Source organism: Neolamprologus brichardi, chromosome 11 (genome assembly GCF_056152115.1).
Source record: "Neolamprologus brichardi isolate AB-2024 chromosome 11, ASM5615211v1, whole genome shotgun sequence".
Taxonomy (NCBI): Eukaryota; Metazoa; Chordata; class Actinopteri; order Cichliformes; family Cichlidae; genus Neolamprologus; species Neolamprologus brichardi.
Window position 1 is genome coordinate 12,152,932 of NC_142114.1, and position 21,915 is coordinate 12,174,846.

At 39.7% G+C, this 21,915-nt stretch overlaps 1 protein-coding gene across 4 annotated transcripts in view; it reads right to left on the reverse strand.

The window, feature by feature from the left end:
- The window catches only part of LOC102796662 (protein spire homolog 1-like), a 37,856-nt gene extending 20,120 nt beyond the window's left edge, over positions 1-17,736 (reverse strand). For all 4 annotated transcript variants that reach the window (XM_006794770.2, XM_006794769.2, XM_006794768.2 and 1 more), the window contains exons 1-4: positions 17,129-17,736; positions 12,473-12,501; positions 3,268-3,501; positions 552-677 (exon numbers count right to left, since the gene is read on the reverse strand). In XM_006794770.2, coding sequence (XP_006794833.1) covers positions 552-677; positions 3,268-3,501; positions 12,473-12,501; positions 17,129-17,471 — 732 coding nt within the window. In that variant the 5' untranslated portion in view covers positions 17,472-17,736. The remainder of the gene's footprint in view (positions 1-551; positions 678-3,267; positions 3,502-12,472; positions 12,502-17,128) is intronic.
- Between the last annotated feature and the right edge of the window lie 4,179 nt (positions 17,737-21,915).

Sequence of the window (21,915 nt, forward strand, 5' to 3'; positions counted from 1 at the left end):
GCAAAAGCATCAACAATGGGCGCGAGAGCATCAGAACTGGACCACGGAGAAATCAAAGAAGGTGGTTTGGTCTGATGAATCACGTTTTCCTTTGCATCACATGGCTGTCCGGGTGCATGGCTGTGGCTAACCTGGGGAACACCTGGCACCAATGGAAAGAAAGGAAGCCGGCAGAGGAAGTGTGATGCTTACAATACAATACTCCCTTATGGCTGTGGCCTCTCTCAGCAGGATAATGTGCCCTAACACAAAGCAGTAATGGTTCAGAAATGGTTTGAGGAACACAACCACACGTTTGAGATGTTGAGATATTTGAAATCTTGGCCTCCAAATTCCAAAATCTCAATCCAATTGAGCATGTGTGGGATGTGCTGGACAAACAAGTCCCACCTTGCAACTTGCAGGAGTTAAAGAATCTGTTGCTAACATCTTGGTGCAGATACCACAGCAAAACTCGATGGGTCAGGGCTGTTTTGACAGCAAAAGGACTCACACAATATTAGGCAGATAGCCATAATGTTATGCCTGATCTGTTTATCATAGGACCCTACCTCTTTGGCACTCTTGATCTTCTCCAAGAAAGTGCGCAGCTCTCTGGTTTCTGTGTACAGGGCTCGGCACACTGCCTGGTAATGACTGGGTGCATCTGACACACTGGGTAGATGAGCTGTGCACAGCTAAAACAGAGGAAGCAAAAGGATTTTCAGTTCACACTTCACACAGCTGCACTGAAAGAAAATCAAAAACAACAATCAACAATACATTTACGGTGACACACAATTCATTTCTAAATTTCACACTCTTACATTCACTTCATTAAGTTTCAAGATTTTCTTTGTGATTTGATTGTTTATATGAACGCCTGATCAGGTTTTCAGGTCATTTATGACTTTATTAATTGATTGATTTTGTGCTAAGACAATAACAAGCTATTATTTTGCAAAGCATTGTATTAGATCAGATAATTTAAAGTATAGCAATCTAACAAAAGCTGGCATGACAATGACAATAATTAATTTGACTATTTTGATTGCTGGTTTCATGGCTACAACAACAGCACGCGTTTAGGCTTTAAATTAAGTATAGATAGTCGTATCAAGCTAGCACTTAGCTAATGGATCTCAGTGGCATTATATAAAAGGAAAATACCAACCAAAAGACACTTGTAAACAGCTGTTATTGACTGATGAACACAATTCACAAGACAGCTCTGCCTGAGGTCAGCCACACTGCTGCTCCACAAACACACACACAGCGATGACAAAATATGCCCTTGTTTCTCTCAGAGGAACAGAAGGTACCTTTGGCCAACACTCTGCATGTTCTTGGCATCCGTTTGTCCAGACTGCAAAAAATTCACTAAACATGGAAAACACCAGACAACTGTCTCATTTTAGAAACTTTAACCTGCCAATAAGTGTGGGAGTAACAGAAAATAATGGGTTCAGTTAAGTGTACATAAAATTCATTTTCTTTAATACAAAATCAAAACAGTTCCATTGAGTGGATAAATATGGCTCTAATCTAAAATAGTGTCATCGGGGTTAGTACAGTAGGACAAAAGGTAAACCAAGGAGCACAGGGGGGGAATGGTCTCAGGGGGAAAAAGCAACAATTCAAACTGACAGCTAGAAAGCCACAGGCCAGACTGCCACACCGCTCCCATGCATCTCCTTGGAGAGCAGTGTTGGTGTGCATGTGTGCACTTGTGTGTGTGACTGGGTACATAGTTATTACGTAAACAGTGCACAGGGATGCGAGGACTGACACAGTGACTCTGCTCCATTGGACAACAGAGATGCATGCCTCCCAGCAAAGATGAGCCTGGCAGCCCGAGTGCACTGTGGTCCTGAGCTCTGCTTTCACTGCTGAGTTTAATATGTTGAATATTTAATAGTTTAATTTTTCCACACAGACTTTTTCCTAAACACTTGCCCTCTTGTTGGGCCTCCTGTTTGCAACTTGTTCCTGGAATACCTTGGTAGATGATGTTTTCCTCAAGAATTGGAGAACCGTTTTAGCTTCACACATAGTAGAGAAAATGTTTTATAAATGTGTATAGTTCCAAACACTTACACCACTCATGTCTGTTTGGAGAGATTACTATTTTATTTCACTTTCCTTAGATTTGGAATTATGGATTTTCACTTGCAAACGAGTGATTACCTGCTCTAAGTAGGAATTACATCGCCTACGTCTTCCATTACTGGAATCATTAAATTCTGTTTTCTCCCAGCTGTTGCAGGAATCCTTGATCAAAATTTTTTTTTATATGTGACTGACAGTGATGGGAATAACAGCGTTACTTTTTCAGTAACGAGTAAAAAAATTCTTGAATTGTGAGCGTCAGGAGTGTCTGAAGATATATCGGGACAAGCCTCATGTCTTAACTTCGCTTCGTTAAGGAGATATGACGATTCGAATATGCCTCTCATTAGAGAAATCCAGCTGTGATTTTGAACAAACTCTCCATTGACTTTCTATGGAGAGTTTTCCGACTTTGTGTTGGTCTGAGGAGATTTGCCAAAATTCTATAAATCCCACAACAATGATAGTGACATTTTCTGAAAGCCAGCAAAAATACCTACGTTTTGATGTACAATTTGTGGGAGTTGAGTGAAAATTGAGCAAGTAGCAAGAAGTTGTTCGGACATGAAGAGAAGACTGCGAAACCTTCAGTGGCTCACTTAGAACCAACTGCATAGCAACCATAACAACGCATGTATTTTGTGAAAAATCACAATTTTGCAACTCAAAACTTAAAGAGGGATAAGATGAAAACCATAACAGATATGAAAAAGCTGAATCATACATGAAATACCCAATAATTTGTGAACATTTTAAAGTTTGAATGGTTGTTCTAGGCGAAAGTATAAGGAAGTAGTTAAGTTTCAAAAAAGAGCAAGTTTAAGCAGAATTGTGGAAGTTTTCCATTCATTTCAATGGGACAAATTAAAGGATGCCTACAGCATTCACACAATAACAATAACAGCTGATTGGTGGACCCTCAGGCTCTTACCCAGCACTAACTACTGCACCTCCATTCTGCCCTATAGGATTAATGTTTTCATGGGTGACCACTTTGTCCACTATTTGAAAAAGCTGTTTTACATCAGTATGCAGAGCATACTGCCTCTGCTTTTGAGGGGATTACTTTTACATACTTAACACTTATTAACTAAAATTACTTTATCTCTTGGCAGTATCCTTTTTAACCACCAGCCATCAGTGGCTGAACATACATATTAGCGTCCACCAGCTGCTTACATTGAATATATCTCTGTAGCCACGAATGCCAGAGACGTTATCAGAGTCCTCCACCTCGTCCTCTTCCTCTGTGGCCTCGTAGCCTTCGTCAAGGCATGCTTCCCTCTCAGCCTCAGCCATGTTAGTCATGAGATCAATGAGCTGCTCTAGAGGAGGACTCAGCTCCCTTTCCTCATTCTCCTTCAGCCCGTAGTCCAGAGCTTTGTAAATCATGATCCCCAGAGACTCGAGCACCTGCAAGACAAAAACAACTAGTTTATATGCTATTACTAACTCATGTCTATATGTTTATTAGAATCATCTGTTTTCATTAATAAATAAAATGTAACATTTGTACATCTAACATGCCTTGATCATTTAAAATAAAATTCATCTATAAATATGTTGTATCTGATAATAAAGATGTGATCATAATAAAAATGATACTCTTTATTATACATTTACTCTTTATAACTGTTAACCATTTGTCACATAATAAAAACAAATATAGATTTGTCCCTTTGTTATTTAATATGGCCTGAGCGGAACACGTGCAATGCGTTGACTGCACGGCTCTTTGCAGAGGCAGCTTCCTCTGTCACCACACAAACACTCCCTCATAAAGATCATATGCACAATCAATATCATATGCACACAGTCATGTCCCAGTCTGGTCCCATGTAAAGAAAAAGACACAGTAAAGGCTTTATTTAGGGTGTGGCTACTTTTTCAGCTCCTCCCATTTTAACCTGCAGTATCCTCATGTTTGTCAGGCAGATGATATATAATCAGTCACTAAGACTGTAACTAGCTGCTTGCTTGCCTCTTACCATGTACCAACAGCCATCTCTATTGGCTGGAAATGACTGTAAAATACTCCACGTCAGCGTGGAGTATTTTACTCCAATAAATTGTCTTTTTTCTGTCATAATGAGTCACACCTTTTATGTACAATAATTGTATATTAGTGTAAAATTAATGATTCGAGCAGTTTCAGCTGGTCATTTACATGAACGTTTCTGTGAATGAGAGAACAATAACCTTTATGCAGCTGTATGCAATCAAAACACTTTTAAGACACTATACTACTTTCTGTGGCTTCATCACATGTTTGGGTTGTAAACACAAGCAATAAACACACATTAATATTTAACAAGTTTAGCAAGAATCAGCCTGTTGTGACCTTACCTCATTCAACAATAATACACACTTGACAAAAAGGATAAACATTAGAGTAACTATGCCAAAAAATTCTTACTAGGTGGATAGCTTTTGTCAAACCAACAGCGGCAACAGCAGCGAAAGCTTAAAAAATTACAGAAAATTACTTTTAAAAATCATATATTATTTTCTTTTTCACAGGCTGATGCATGTAGGTCAGGAGATGGTGCGCTTGAGTTTTCCTGGAATTGGGGAGTCATGGTGGATAAAGCAGACATTGCCAAAGCCAAGATAAAAGAGTGAGAAATCACAGAGAGGATTATTCTGCAGCCCTGAGCACTTAGACAAGACTGAAAGGGGCAAAAACCAAAGCAAAACACTGGGAGAAAAGACAGTAAGAAAGACATGGGACGAAATCAGAGGAAATAAGGGGAGGTCAAATATCAGGAGACAGGAAAAGAGGAAAAAAACAGATAAAAAGTGTGTGTGTGTGTAGACATGAAGATCAAGGGCAAATCAATGATTGCTCATGGAAGGAGGAGTCATATGAGACATCCCCCCATCAGTGGGTAATGGCTGAGTTTTCTCAGGGGGAAATGAATGCGACCTCTTTGTCTGAGCTCCACCTGGGCCCACACCCACTGACAGATGAGACATATTCAACCCAGGATGAACACACCCCACACCCCGATTTAACCAATTATCAATGCATAGTCACCCCACAGTATGTTTTACACAATAATGTTTTAACAGTACGTGTTCAGTTTGTGGATTTTTAGGCTCCTGTTTCTTATCTCCTCCTCCTCCATCATAAAAAGCCACGCCTTAAAGTATTCAGTCAAGGTCTGAAACAGCATTTGATCTGCAAAATGAGATTAAATGGAACAAGACGGACTACAGCGGATTCAATCACATTTTTTTCTTCACAGCAAAGAGCATCGAGGGACTCACATTGAGATATATTATTCTCCATTTTGCTGGAGTGGGTGTTTAGTTTAAACCAGCATCAGGACCAGAATGGTGCTCATTTAAAGAACAAAAGGCTCATCTTTATAAGCTGTAAGAAAACCAGGCAATGAAGTTTGGTTACAGAGAATTATAACAAATAATCTAAATAATCCTTGGCATAAAATTGGCATTACAAAGCAAACAGATATTCCAGTATTTTACAATCCTAGCGTCTCTTTATTAAAAATAATATGTTTGTAAATTTATGTAATTTCTCTCGAACTTTTCCTTGAATTGCAACTTGAAAAACAAAACTTTCAAAATGAGCTCATCATTTAAGGTAAAGGAGACTAACACATTCTTGACAAATAATAAACTGCAAATTGCGATTAATGGACAAATCTGAGCTGTCCCTGTGACTGTGAGGCTAAAGCAAACATGTCTCCATTCTACTTTAAAGTCTCCCTGAATAGTTCCCAGGCTTTCGGGCGACCAAGCGGAATGATGAGATGGAAAGGAGGAAGCAGGGGGAGTAATACTACAGCTTTGTATAGAACCTGACCTCAGATACAAGCACCAAACATCTAGCAGGATATGATGCGAGCACAGAACCTTATATTTACATGAATCATGAAACATTTAGCCTCTGTCCTAATTAAGTACATTATTGATGTATGTCTGTGAATATGACCAGGTTTCCGCTGCCACGTGTTCACTGTTTTAACATAAAGTTTCCTGCGGTCTGGAGTCCAGTATATCACAGCTTAACTTGTTAAAGTTGCTTACATTTCTATGATCTGTGTCTCTGTTAGAAATATGACTCCTTTTTGTTAATATACATCTCCTATCTGGAGATAAAATAAAGTTAACTAACAGTCCACTTAGCCAATTAATATTTTCAGCACCATATATTAATAGACACAATTCAATCCATTTTATTAATATGTAGCAAATTTAGTTAGACGTGTATGTGTGAATAACCAGTTCAGGTAAAAACAAACTCAAGACAACAGTGTCTGACTGAGGAAGGCTAGGAAGGACCACATATGGAGAGGAGGCTGGCTGTAACAATGCCTATGAATGTGGCAATGAATACCAGCTGTAAGAGACAGTGACTCACACTAGCTTGAGATATTTGGCTTTGGGTGGCCAAACACCAGTTCCAGCTTTACAAATTGAACAACGGCTGAAATGTGTGAGCTCTGCTCTCTAATATACAAAAGCACTCAGCAAAGGGCCATAGTCTAATTACCTAGTAAAGCCTTTCAAATTTGGAGGATTGTAGGAACAATGTGGGGATTTTAAATACTTATATGTCTTAATTACAGGGAGCAGAGAAATTAGGTCATGTCTGTGGCAGTAAACAGGAAACAAGAACTGGAAATCCTTTATTTTTAAAAACTAATTACTAGCACTACAGTCGATTTCAGTGTTTTCAGAATATTGTGTTAGGAATTATACCATAAAAGCTTATTTCATATACTTTTTTGACAACGACAGGTGGAATTTAGGATCAGTGACCGTCCACCTGGTGTCATTTTATTTTACAAAGGCATCGTGGGTTTGCCTGGTATGGTGTTCTTAGGGCAAGGGTTTCAAACATAGGGCCCACATATGAGTGCGAAATAGCAACAACATTTCAAAAAAGACCTAAACCATTCAATAACAAATAACTGCAAATAAAGACAACAGTCTCCTTTTGGTTATAATCGTCATGACTGAACTCAAGTATAGCATTAGTTCCAGGCCAGAAAGTCACGGTCACACCAGCTGATCTCAGGGCTAGCTCACATTAGCTACAGCCTCAGCTGAGGCTTCTACCCATCCTACTGGCATATCTCCTATAGGGTCCACTATTTCATTTTCTAATCGAACATTTCTCTTATTAATCACTCCCTCATAAAGTTATGCTATGCACAATGTGCACCAACTTCTACTTCACAAGTGAAGACTGTCTATTTAAGTTGGGGAAAAGAGAGTGTCTTTATTTTGGGTCTTTTTTTTAGGAGTTTACCTTTATTATTGGCTACTGAATTATTACAATTGCTGAACAGCACAAAATGCAAAGATAACAGGTGCTTTGTGCTGTAGTGTCCTGTTTTCCTCCTAAGTTAGGGAACTGTGTCACTTAAAAAGCCTTAAGATAGCACATCAAATGTTAAAACTTACATGTTTTACTCGTTCTTTGGAAAAAATATACTTATCATGATTGTGATGCCAACAACGCCTTTCTTAATGGCTACATTTTGAGCAACTTGCTAACATCAACATGCCAGTGACATGCTAGTGATATAGAGTCGGAGCTGAGTGGAATATCCTTTCTGTTGTCAGAAAGAAAAATATATGTCTAATCTATTTTATTAATATTAGTTTTAAAAGGTCAGAGGGAAACCAAATAGTAATACTTCATTATACGAGGGAAATCAACATGCCAGACCATGGCAACCTTTTCAATAGTCATCGAGTATTTCAGTTTTAATATGAGTGGTTCACTGAATGATGTAACATCCCTCTATTTCTTTTCAGACCACTTGCGGGTCTTCCAAGACCAGTGTTGGGTCACCTTACATTTTTCAGTAACAGACTAATGTAACTACTGTACTACATTCATTCTTCAGTTATTTGCACACTTAGCAAATAGATTTTAAAAAAGCTAGCTAAGCACCCAAAATGATGTTATTAAGCTGAGTAAGACACTTAAGCAGCAGCCATCACTGAAATTCATCAGGTAACAAAAGCAGTGGCAGTGGCGATCACTTCAGTCTCCTTGGGCTTGTTTTCACCTTTATCTACGTATTACAGAAATTTAAATGCAAAAGATCATATATGTGTCCTCATTAGGATAAGGATTTGTGTTGGCATGTGGAACTGAAGTCTAAGGTTTATATTGTTAACTAACAATTTGTTTCAGGTAATTTAAACACAAAAGTAACGTGATGCAAAGTGTAACAAATTGCTTTCTCCAGTGAGTAATTAAGTAACAAACTGGATTACTTCAAAAAAGTAACACAAAATATATAATGTGTAAAAAGACATTTTTACATCTAAACTAAAACTGTTAGTTTCTGCTGCTGTGGTACTGTTTTGGCAGTGCCACAGCAGCATGTCTGCCACACCTTCAAAGTCTGACAACAGAAATCTGAACTTTTTTTTGCTTCTGATACTGACCAACATAATAATAATAATATATGTCAGTGCAGTTCTCTACATCGAACCTATTTTAAAACAAGTGAATTCAGTGAAATTCACATGATTACAAAAAGCTTGAGTAATAAGAAACAGTGCAGATGACTATACGTCATATGTCAAAGCATAGGCTTTTTCCTCTTAGGCATCAATTTTTTTCCAGTTTCCTGGCCACGCTGCTCTTGGCTCTGACTATCATATGACTGGGAACAATTACCTTGGTTTTCTTGGAGATGTGGAACCCAGTGAGTTCACATATAGAACAGAGAAAACCTTTGAACCACACAACATTCTTTCCCCCGTAATAGTTTGCCTCTACTTTTATACTGTCTGTTTCTCTTCTTTCATGGCAGCACAAGCCTTAATGGGAGAGTAAATGCAAATGAACATTAAACTCGCAGAGAAAAGACACATAACATCTGACTGAAATTTCTGTTTACATTAAACACTGGATGTGATGTTAAACTCTAATCCCTTTCATGGCGTTAAAGCTCAGGACTTGAAAGAGCACAAGGTATGCACGGTTAAACTTGGCAGAGGGGAATGTGATGAAGCATAATCCACAAATGCCTGAGGTTACACAGAGTCACAGGACTAGGATGCTCTACTGAGGGGTCAACAACAGCCTTTTTGCTAAAGCAGGCGCACATAATCATCATATTTATGTCGAAATATCTGCAACTCTAAAACTGATCCATTTTCAGTGAACTCATCTATTCTGATTATCAGGCAAACAGCGTGAGGCTGCCTTATGCCGTGTCGGTGAATCCAGTTCACTGGCTATGAAGAGAAGCAAATCATCTGACATTCACAGCCAGATCATTTGCAAGAGTTCCTGCTGTTTGAAGCCATGTGCTGATAATGCCCATCACACATATGCTCTCGTTCAGCTAACTCTGGGCTAATTCTACACTGCATGCTATAGCAGAACACCTTCAGTCCTGTCAAGCATCAAGCAGCTCCACCAACTTGCAGTAGCTTTCTGATCCATTCTGCCACACACTGCATTGTGAGAACTCATTTGTGGTGCAAAGCTGCTTAGCGGGGATTTGTCTATACAGTTTCCCATTCACTGCTTCTACAGCGGACTGCATGTGTATGTGCTTGGGTTATTTGCTGACAGTCCATCTGTTATTGCAGCTCTATTACACGGCAATCCAAGTCCTCAACGCCTTGAAAACTACTGCGCGCTATCTCTAATAAACCGGGAAGAAAAAGTGTGGTAACTGCAGTGACAAAACCGTTTCTAAAAATAAATAGCAGAGACGCCAACCCCTCCGTACTGTAAGACATTTCCAGAAGCTATTATCACGATCATTAAGAGCAGCTGATAATAATGCAGTGAGAGTGCACACTGTCAGTTTTACAAAGACATTTAATTAAGGGTGAACATTCTCCCAGAGTGCTCATCAAAGGAGGAGGCCTTGCTGGGTGACATTTTAACTAGTCAATCAGAGTAGCCAGCTGGGAACTCTGCAGCTGAAAGAGGAAATAGGTTGGTAGAATAGACAGACATACAATAGATATAGGCTTTATTAATCCCATATTCAATTTATTACAGCAGCACAAGGGTCAGAAAGGAAAAGAGAATTAGTGATATATTAGAAAATAATAAAATAAAAAAGTAAGTAAGAAAAATAAAGTAATAAAAACCCCAAACTGCTAAAAATGCACAATCAATAAAATACTATATAATAGTAATTTTTACTGTGTACAAATTCTACTTCACATAGTATGATACACTAGAAGACATGTCACAGAGATATTGTTTTTTACATGTACATTAAGTGCAGTGGGAATGATATATATACATGCATTTGTTTGTAGGTATTTATCATGTGTGCATATTTTACAGTCAAACTGCTGTTGGCATGAACTGTAAAAGTAACCAAAACAGAATAACTGCTACAGCCGCTCTGTGTTTCAAACGGTCAGTTTACAAATCAGCTTTGGAAGACTCATCACGGTAAGTCTTGCTCAGCCTGTGAAAACAGTTTTGTAAAATGTCCTGTCGATCTACAGGAGATTTTCAGTTCCTGAGAAAATAACCCCTGGCTTTGGATTAATGCCTGCAGATTTAGAACAAAAAACTGTACACAGACCCCAGAATTACAGGAGTTTGTAAGGCAGCAGTGAGGCTACACAAGCTTTACCTATAGCGACTAAAAATCAAGCTATTTTAGCTTTTGTTTCTTTATTTCATTGTAATAAACCTAGATTTATGTAATGGTACATTTGTCGAGTAATCCCTTAAAGAAATACTACAGTTTCCTTTTGCTTGAAGGTTAATTTAGAGGAATGTTCAGTTTTTCCTCCACGTCAGAGCTGATGATAACTGTTCGCTTGGTTCATAATTTATTACTTTGCCTCTTAATACCAGCGATCAAGGCTCATTATCCATCTGTACTGTGATGTCATGTCCAGCACGTCTTCTCAACAACTGACAGAAAGTAAGAACAGAAAGTAAGGACCTATACGATTAAGAGTTCATCCTGATACCTCGAGCTGAGGTCTCATCATCAGCTACAAGGACGCTTGGAGAGAACATTGCTGGCCAAGATCAACACCCTAGTTTATGTTTTTACCACCTGGCTACTATTTTTTCAGTGTTACCTGTGCTTTGCACCCTAAGGTAGACCAATAATGATCTGATTTCTCTCCCTAGGACAGAGCACTGCTCTTCTATCTACTTTAGTTGTCCTTCAGGGCTTATGGCGTTACTGGGCCTCACAAGTTTATATATATTTTTTAACAATGAACAAGATGATTTGACCACCCTTAATAATTCTGCAGTCACATACCTAGAAGCAGAGATATTAAATGCAAATGAAACACAGAAGTTCTCTCCTTAATTTCTCATAAACTAACAACAAACCATGAAACTCTCCCTGCTCGTGAGAAGTGGATAAACCCAGAATCTTAGTTTCGTCCTTTTTCTATCAGGACCGGCTCATCATAGCATGATGTCGCTTCCATTTTTTTCACAGTGCGTTTTTTTCCACATGAATTCTTCTCAAAATTTAAATAGTTTTGTAAATCTGAAATTACTTCAAGGTATTAAAAAGCACATCTCATTCCTGTATCAGAAAATGCCCAGCTGTCAGCGGTTGTCATGACATCAGGACACTAACCACAATTTCGCTGTTGAACATGCAAAAAATGTGTAAATACCTCAGACTAGAGACAGTCTGGTATTTGTTTTGTTGGACTGTTCAGGTCTTTGTAAAGCCTAAAGTGAAACCAATTCCTTACTGAGAAAATGAAAGCACATTTTGAACTTCTTTCATTTGTTAAAGGTATTAGTTTTAGAGGCAGGGGAGCCAGAGCAGTGGCACTGCAAACATCAGGATTAACACACACCCAGGACTTACGACAGTTTCAACCATAGCACTATCTGACACTTGAAATAATCCTACAGGGTGTCCGCACTGTAATCTGAATGATATCTCTGTTGTTGTGACTGACTGCTAGCTTACTAGCTAATGAAACCATTCACAAAGAGTAAATATTTAAAAAGATAATCATGTCATTATTGTGGACAAGAAGCCATTATTTGTACGTACAGCCACATATTTCTCTTCATAAGTAACTCGCTAATTGAATGATTGGTTGTGTTCCAGAAAATCTGCATTTGCTCAAGTCTCAGACTTAATCAACTGCAAACAATACTCACAAACTAACTCCACCCAAAGTAATCACTTTGTGTGAGTATGCTCATTTAAAACACGTTTGAAATTAAATTTATTTATCATTTATTTCCACTCAGCAAGTGGATTCCACAACATATATAAATACCAAATAAAAAAATAGATACCAAATTCTATTCACCTGCTACTCTATAAACAAGTAAATACATCCACATACAAAACATGTGGAAGTGTGTGATGATGAAATAAAATAACAACAGCAGTATTAGAGTGCAGTTACTCACCTCTGTTGTTGTGCAAGGGCTGTATTTACCTGCAGATTAAAAAAAGAAAGCACTGTTATCATGAGCAGCAAAGAAGCATGAGGTGCTCAAACTTTGATGCATAAATGAAAGGTAGCATATTATTCAGCTACAAATCCCGGTTCAGCTACAAAAGTTCTTTTTGTAGGAATAAAACAGCACTGACAGGACTTCCAACCAACTACGAAAACTGATTTACGTCTATAATATCAAGGATGAGAAATTCTCAGAGAACATAATATTACTGGTACAGTGGTGTAGTTGTTAGTGCTCTTATCTCACAGTGCTTCATTCATCCATCTATCCATCCATCCATCCATCCATCCATCCATCTTCTTCCACTTTATCCGGGGCCGGGTCGCGGGGGCAGCAGCCTAAGCAGAGAAGCCCAGAACTCCCTCTCCCCAGCCACCTCCTCTAGCTTATCCGGGGGAACACCAAGGCGTTCCCAGGCCAGCCGAGAGATATAATCTCTCCAGCGTGTCCTGGGTTTGCCCCGGGGCCTCCTCCCGGTGGGACATGCCCGGAACACCTCACCCAGGAGGCGCCCAGGAGGCATCCTTGTCAGATGCCCAAACCACCTCAGCTGGCTCCTTTCGATGTGGAGGAGCAGCGGCTCTACTCTGAGCTCTTCCCGGATGGCAGAACTTCTCACCCTATCTCTAAGGGAGAGGCCATCCACCCTTCAGAGGAAGCTCATTTCCGCCGCTTGTATCCGCGATCTCGTTCTTTCGGTCACTTCCCACAGCTTGTGATCATAGGTGAGGGTAGGGACGTAGATCGACCGGTAAATTGAGAGCTTTGCTTTTACACTCCGCTCTCTCTTCACCACGACGGACCAGTGCAGCGTCTGCATCACGTAGCAATGGGCCAGACACCCCATACTCCTGCAGCACCTCCCACAGGACACCCGGAGGGACACAGTCAAATGCCTTCTCCAAGTCCAAGTACTTCATTCAGCGCTTCTCAAAGTGTGTCCATCAAAGGTAACATGTGAATGGGACGTGTGAAGTGCTTATATGCATGGGTGAATGAGACATGTTGTCTAAAGTGCTCGAGCAGAAAAGCAATATATAATAACCAGTCCATTTACAAAAAATGATTTCAAGCTAAATTCAGTGCAGTATCATCAGCAACCTCCTTTTTCTTTATTTTCCCCACAGAAATCAAACTCGTTTACCTTAATTTCACTTCCTGTTTTAAAAACAATTTTACCTTTATTTGATTGGACAGTGATGGTTTTTAGACAGGAAAGTGGGGCGACTGTGAGGAAAGACACATCACAAAGGGTACAGGGTCAGGATTGGTCCCAGGGTGCTGGCCTTCCGGTGTATGGTCACCTGCTCAACCAGGTGAGCAAAAATGGCACCATCAACAAGAGACCCAGAGAACTGCTGCTCAGTGGATATTTCTCTTTTTCAGACAATTTGCTGTAAACACCAAAGATGTTTGCGGAGGAAAGTTCTTGTAGATCAGCAGTTTTCTGAAATACTCAGACCAGCCCATCTGCCATCAACAATCATGTCACTATCATATTCTGATGCTTCGTTTGAACTTCAGCAGGCTGCCTTGACCATATCTACATGTCTAAATACTTTAGATTGCTGACCAGTGATTAACTGATTAGATACGTGCATTACAGTTTTCTCCATCCCTGTGATGGATTGGCAAACTGTCCACTCGGTAACCCGCTTCTTATCACGCATCAGGTGAGATGAGACGTTAGTCTGCTTGACAATAATATTAATTCATCTGTCTTACTCTTATTTGTTGTATAGATTTGGGGCATTATAATCACCAGTGTTATTGTTTCAGAAGTCACATTTTACAGTAGAGTAAAGTATCATCACAGGATTTTTAATATGTAGCACTTGGGACTTATATGCAGTTCCTCTGTGGTCAAGCACCTCCTATTTATCAGTGATAACAAGTTTGATTTCTCAATAAACTGATTTTGGCCCTCTTTGTTCTTGCCATCATTATGCAAGCTGGAATCAATTTTGACAAAATCTCTAAGCTGTAACTTATTTATCACTTTGAGTATCATGACCAGTGACGACAAAATTCTCCAGTCGAGAACCCGCGTCGCATGAATGCGCTCCCTTCAAAAGGAAGAATGTAGCATTTCTCCAGGCTACATCAGCAGAGCTTTTACATCATGAGTAAACAGCCTGCAAACAGATGACCCTCTAAACAAACCCCTGTTTTGTATTGTAATACGCAGGAATGCAACATCATGGCACCAGTGACATCAGCACACAACTTTAACTCGCATCAGTAGATTTGAATGCCGTGCTGCTGAGGTGAAGATGTGTTAACTGCATCTAAAATGAGCAGACGATCAAATGTGCCTTCAAGATGAGTCAGTCAAGGAGCATACTGGCATGAAATTCCATCTATTTCTAACAGGCATGAGCAAAAACATTTACACTCATTCTGATTTAATAAAAAGTGTCAGGTGGCCTGGTTAAATGCTGTATTACATAGCAGACACGATGTGGGTTTAAACGACAACAGAGTCTAAAACAAACTGTGTTAGGATTTAACTTGAAGCCATGTTAGCAGATGATAGCTTCAAAAGGCCTTAACCTTTAAAACCTTTACCACACATTTATCTCATTATTTACATAAATGGCTTTGATTATTAAGCTTGTGCATTAGGAAGACAAAAGCACAGCACTTAGTCCAACAGTTTAGCTCTATTAATCAATAAACATGCAAACACATTCCCAAAATTACAGAATATAATGGATAACTGAATGAAAATCCCAACTATGACTCCAAACAGTAGAAGTTGAGTAGAAGTAGAATGCTGAATACTGTATAGCCTACATTAACCATTTAAAACCGTTTAACAACTGTTACATAATAATATTTATGCGATTGCACTGATAAGTTCAAAATCCGTTCATATGAAAGTATTTGGTGTGTTATGTATGTAGGTGGGGCCAATAAAGCAGTCTGGGGATCATCTGAAGAACCATAGGGGTATATATTTAAAAAAAAATAACCCTCTACTTTTCTCTGACAAACTTAAAAAACAGTACAAGAACAAACAAATGCAAAAAACATATTGATATGCAGCTGCTATTTGCAGCATGATGTCACAGTACACAGGCAACAGAGGAATAAAGGCTAGCATGACTCCCCTCTCCAGTGGTTTCATCCATGTTCCTAAAAATAACCCATTCATTCTATAACCATATAGACATACAGGCCAAAACCAGCATGAGCATCACAGCTGAGCCTCTCAGATTTGCTCAAAGACAAAGCAGGATGTGAAATGTATTGAATCAAAGGCCCTAACACTGACTCAGCAGGGTTGTGTAACAGTGCGTGTACGTCGGAGCTGAGTTGAGAGCACTTCCCTCAGGCCCTCAGGTAGTCAATTACAAAGACAGAGATGGATAGGCATTAAGTCAGTCTGCTCTGCACTCTTTGGGCAAATGTAAATATAGACGAACATGAACACGCCAGCTCTTAGTCTAACAACATCAGGTGCTTAATTTAAGCAAATGTTCACAGACGCACCCACAGAATAAGGCAACACAAATATCACATAGCATGCAGTGTCACCTGTTTTGTTTTGGTTGGATTCCAGGCTTATCCCTCAATTTAAAAGCTCGACCGTGCTAGAAAAAATATCCACAAACACTAATTCTGCCTCATCTTACACATGACCTACCATAAAGTACAATAACATCAGGATTACAACACTATAGACACACTTTAAAGGCCCGTAGGGGTAGCTTGAGAATAATACAGCGGTTTTTCAGTTGGCACACTGCTACTACTCTCTCCCTGACTCTGTTATATTTCCAGCATGGCACTAAAAACACTGCTATAACTCCAACTAGCTCTTTTTGTTTTATTGCCTCTCATTAATTGCAGCCAATGAATGAGGCTCCCACAGGTAGAAGTAACAGCTAAATATAACCAAGACCTAAATGAAAAAAAAAACAAGGGTGATGCATCACTAATTGCCCCTGTTCTGTTCAGGCACAAGCAGGGCAACAGTCCACGCCTTGATCTGATCAGTGCCCGCATTTCGGCTCGTAATCACATGCTTTAATCAGATGAAGCGGAATGAACAGCCTGATCTGATACGAGGTGACAAAACAGGCTGACGGGCTCTTCATAAAAAAATAAATAAAAGAGATGAAACCACATGATGCCCACACACGTGTGTTTGCTGAAGAGGAAACAGTGAAAATGAGCGGAGAAGCCATGTGAGGGAGAGAGCGGCGGGGGTTTGTGATGGTATTTCTTTGTGTAGATGAGATCAGGTCATGGAGCCTTAAGTACTGGATGTTTTGGTGCTGCATGATGCAGATTATGGACTAATCCTGACATGCAAACTGAGCACCTGGTCAGAAAAAAAAAACAAAAAACACACACGCACACACACACTTATGAATCTTTCACGCGTGAGCTTAAAAACATGTGCGGAGCTATTTACAGGATATTTTTGCATCGCACCTCTAAAATAGTCTCATTGGGGCCCTTTCTTTTAGGTCTAATGTTAACATTATACGACAACGTGTTGGAACAACACACGTATATTATTTAAAAGACCAGTGATGGTTTGGCCTAGATCTGAGTAGCTCTAGGCACAATCACACTTATATAATATTTTACCTTCACAGCCCTGGTGGTCCACCCTCACAGACCCGTCCTTCTGTATCCTAACACCCTCCGGTCCGGATATCCTCCTCGGTGTAGCCGCTGATGATGCTCCGGTGGCGGCAGCGCCCCGGTGCTCCTTCGCCAGCGTTCTGCAGCACTGGTAGCACACCGCCCATGCCTGTTCCTCGTTGATGGGCTGGTTATAAAGCCTCAGTATCTCCTCCAGAGACAGATCATCCGCTCCCGCTTCTTCCGGCGAGTTCATCGTGTTGTGATGCTGCTCCTCATCCCGGCGAGTCGCTGCAGCAGCATCCTTCAGCCCTCTGTTGTCCCCGCCGCATCGTCGTCCATCCATCCTTTCATTATCTCAGTGCAGGAGGCCCGATGGCGAGAACAGGTCCAGGCTCATGAGCGAGTACTGACCCGGAGGCATCGATGCTTCCCTCTTGCCTTCCCAGATAACAGCAGCAGCAGCAGCAGCCAGTCAATCAGCACAGCACTGGATCTGGATCTTTCCCCGCCCGCCTGATGTTCAGGCTTTGCTACCAGCAGTCATAAGATACGATGTGTTTATGCGATTAAGCCCCGCTCGGTGTGTGTGGGTTTGTCTCACATCGCAATTCAGCAAGCTAGGCTCAGTCATTTGTCACATGATCTCTCTCTCTCTCTCTCTCTCTCTCTCGCTTTCCTTTTCTCTCAAAGTCCCGAGTGTACACTGGCATCAAGTTAAAGAACAGTGGCCCCTGTAACGCAGTAAGTTGTTTGGTAATTTGAGTAGGTCTGCAATATAAACTAATGTCTGCTCTCCGTTAATACCTGTTCACACGTGTTCACATGTGTCCCTGTAGAATCTGAGGTCTAATAGTCCTGTCTGAAGTTGGTCTCTGTGACTGATGTAAACATAAAATGTACCTACTCTGCTCGTTTACTGCTGCTGCTTCTTTCTTAATATCCTTTTTGGAGTAGACTCCCAGTTCATAACTTTCTTCTGCTTGGCCTGAACAGAACGTTTGAACGCATATCTGCCATTTTCCCCCAGCTATTTATACATCTAACAGTGTATAAATAGCAGTGCTTTTATACACCATTTATACAACAGTTTAAAAGGGGAAAACTGAAATGCAGAAATGCAGGTGGAGAGTGAGTCTGTCATGGGCACTAGGTTTTATGCCTACGTTTTGAATTGTTGCTGATTGTTTGGTGTTTATGGTGTTTTGTTTTCTAGTTTCTAGTTTTGTGATATCCTTTCTCCCCTGTATTTTCCCACTTTTAAGGTTTTGTTGTTTCTTTCAATGCCATTTCCTCATGTTATGTTTACTTTTTTATCCAAATTACCTGTTTAATTATTGCCATTCATTTCCTGTTTTAGTTTGCTAGTTAGTTGTCTCCTGTGTTTGGTATTTACTTTGTCACCTGCTATTTGAATTGTGTGCACGAGTGTCTAATTCCCATCCTTCATCAGTGTGTCTGTGTGTGTGTGTGTATAAGCCCACTCAGTCCTTTAACAGTGCTTCTCTTTATCCTTTTAGTGTGTCTAGCATGGCTTAGTTCCTGTTATTTCTACTTCTAACCAAAAAGGTGGATAATGTCAGCAGTTAAGGAACATTTTGACATGCTATCGCCTACTAATAACATAAATCATTCTCAGAGAGGATGGTTAGATGTGTGTGTGTGTCTGTTTGTGTATTTATATTAAACATACACATATGGGTATTCTACAAGTGATACATCATTACATGTCCACTGGAGTCCACATGTATTATCAGAGCAGGGCTGCTGTAAATCGAATGAGCAGCAGGTGTCAGTACTGTGCTGTTGAACCGGGCTTCATGTGATCTGCCTTTTGGTGAAGCAATTGGCTGGAAAGATTCAACACCTTCATTCAAACATAAGTCTTTGTTTCCCTTTCGAAGTGTATCCACTGCTCTTATTTTAGTTGGATTAGCAGTCTATGATTATCGTCTTATAGTTATTTGTCTAAAAGGCCCTACTTTTAGCTGTTGTGTATCATCTCAGGTTTTTTTTACTTGTCTGATTAGTCCTCTCATTAGAATCGAACAGGCACTTGCACTTCTAGGTTGCGCTAGACTGTTTACTGCTCCCTTCACTATGGCCTACTTCATGCAGTGGCAGTTTTTGATATGGGCGACATGGGTTGTTGATCAGGGTGGCATCGTGGTGGGCATTAGCAAAAAAAGTTGCTCGCACCCATGCTGCCCTGACATCAAGCCAGCGCATTTTGGGGATTGCATAGGAACCAATCGGTTTTCTAATAAGAGCTCCCTCCATTTGCGAGGAGCTCTTGCGGTGCAGGGAAGAGAGGGGCGAAGCGGCCAGGGATTCTCTGGCGGGCCGAAGTGGCATCTAAAAACCAGCTCGCAAAATAAAAGGAAATAAAAACAAACCATCAAACACAAAAATAACAGACATTATGATATAGACTTATAATTGGCACCGATGTGTTTTCTAAATTCTATCACACACATATACGCGAAAAGTAAATGTGAGATCCCTCGGTGCGCCTTCTTGCTGCTGCTGTGCTTAAGTCTCACACACAACCTGTCGAAAGGGGAGGGGGCGGGCTGCTTCCAAATAGAGCACATTTCATTCATAATATTGGAATGGAAGATGGACAAAAAAGGTCAAAGCCAGCAGGTCCTCAGTTTAGAAAAAAAGAAAAGAAGAGGAGGAAAAAAGATAGAGTTAAGCAGATGTGTCATTGGATAATGGCACTTATTATGCATCCTGAAACAAGAGAACATTCATTAGTAGGGATAGTGATAAAACTTCTGTTTACCTTTAGCCACTTGGCTATGATAGTAAAACAGTAGACTGACAGTAGACACTGAGATGTGGCTTATTGAATCTTTTGGACTGTGTTCAGCATAATATTAATTAGGCATTAATTGGAAGAGGTGTGTTGTTGATTTGTCTCCTATATTCTCAAATTATAATTGTAATGTCTGTTAGCTGTTTGCATATGATTAAATATTGTTATTATTATCCAATGTTTGGTGTACTACTGATACACATTCAGAGTATATTTATAACACAACACAAGAACAGTGATTATATGAGCAAGAATGATCACTACTGTCATTATTTATTGACATTCCTGGGGTTAAAAAAAGTTGAAAGACAGAAAGAAACTATTAGAGAGACTGTTTAGCATAGTAACATCATGATAATTATATAATATTTACATATAATAATAATGAATAGGGTGAACTGTAGGGATGCCAAATATTTAATATAAAATGTAAATGTTTACATAATATTGGTAAGAACTCAGTGGTGAGCTCATAATAAGTTATTAACAAAACACAGTTATTATTTATAACTAGAAATGAATGGTAGACTTTGTGAGTTAGTTAAAGTAAAATAATCCATCCATCCATCTTCATTCACTTTTCCAGGGCTGGATAAGTAGTACAGAATACAGTAACCAAAAAGGCAAAAAATGTTATACAGAATACAGCACAGAAATAATACATCACAGTACCATTTCTACCATTAGCTGTTTCCGTAATTTTATGAGGGGGGGTTATTTGAACAAAATTACCCTGGAGTAATATTTACAGCTAGTAAAAAGTCCCAAAGAACATTTCTGTTCAAGGTTTTAACATATTTATATACCTCATATACAGCCTTATACCTCAGTAATCAAATCTGACTTCTCTCTGCTCTGCCTGGTGTTCACTGACTTCATGTCAATTGGAGAGCGTGTCTCCTCTTCTTGGAAGGTTCTCCAGCACATTCAGGATGGATTTTCGTATTTCAGCCTTAAAATCTTGTCTCAAGAAGACATACAGCAGTGGATTCAAGCAGAAGTGAAGAACGACCAAATTTTTGGCAACAAAGATCCCAATTGAATGGCATAGTGAAATTTTTCATTTGGTGGAATTTAATGGAAGCAATAACTTTAAAGGGGCCACTTGATTGGCTGGCAACACTGTGGTTTCTCCTAAGACAATGGATGATGACAGCATAACAAGAGACAATGACAGTGAAGGGGACTGCAAATCTTAGTAAGAAAAAGGTTATGACAACGGGCTGAAAGACAGATGGTGTTGCTTTTTCAAAAAAATTTTGCTCAAGCAGTAAGTTGTGTTTTCAGTTTCTGTTTTTGTGTGCATGGAAAAAAAAGACTATTGACCATTTCTGAGCACACCAAGGACAGAGACCAGGGATCTAAATGATGCAATCTTTTTGTGAAATACAATATTTAAGTTTATTCAAACCATGCTATTTTAATCTATTCAAATCAGTGGTGCAAAAACACACAAAACAAAAAATCCACAGATGATGGATTTTCACAAAGCAGCATGACACAACATCAGTTCTCCTCATTACAAAGACTTTTTGTGTCTGTGTAATCAAGGTTTAAGGTTCAAGGTTACGTTATTTTTGCCGGTATTTGCTTTGCAGAAAAATGATACCATTTGGCATCCTTTCACAAAACACACACACCTACTGATGCCAACGATAAAAACTTAGGATGCGAAGCTCTCATTCACCGCCGGTTGCTGCTGCGCATCCACCCATGCATCTGTAAGGAGCACTGTAATTCTTCGTGTTTGGTTTGAATACACCTTAAAACAGCAAAGCTGCATTTTTACAACTACAGTGGCTTGCAAAAGTATTCGGCCCCCTTGAACTTTCCCACATTTTGTCACATTACAGCCACAACCATGAATCAATTTTATTGGAATTCCACGTGAAAGACCAACACAAAGTGGTGTACACGTGAGAAGTGGAACGAAAATCATACATGATTCCAAACATTTTTTTACAAATAA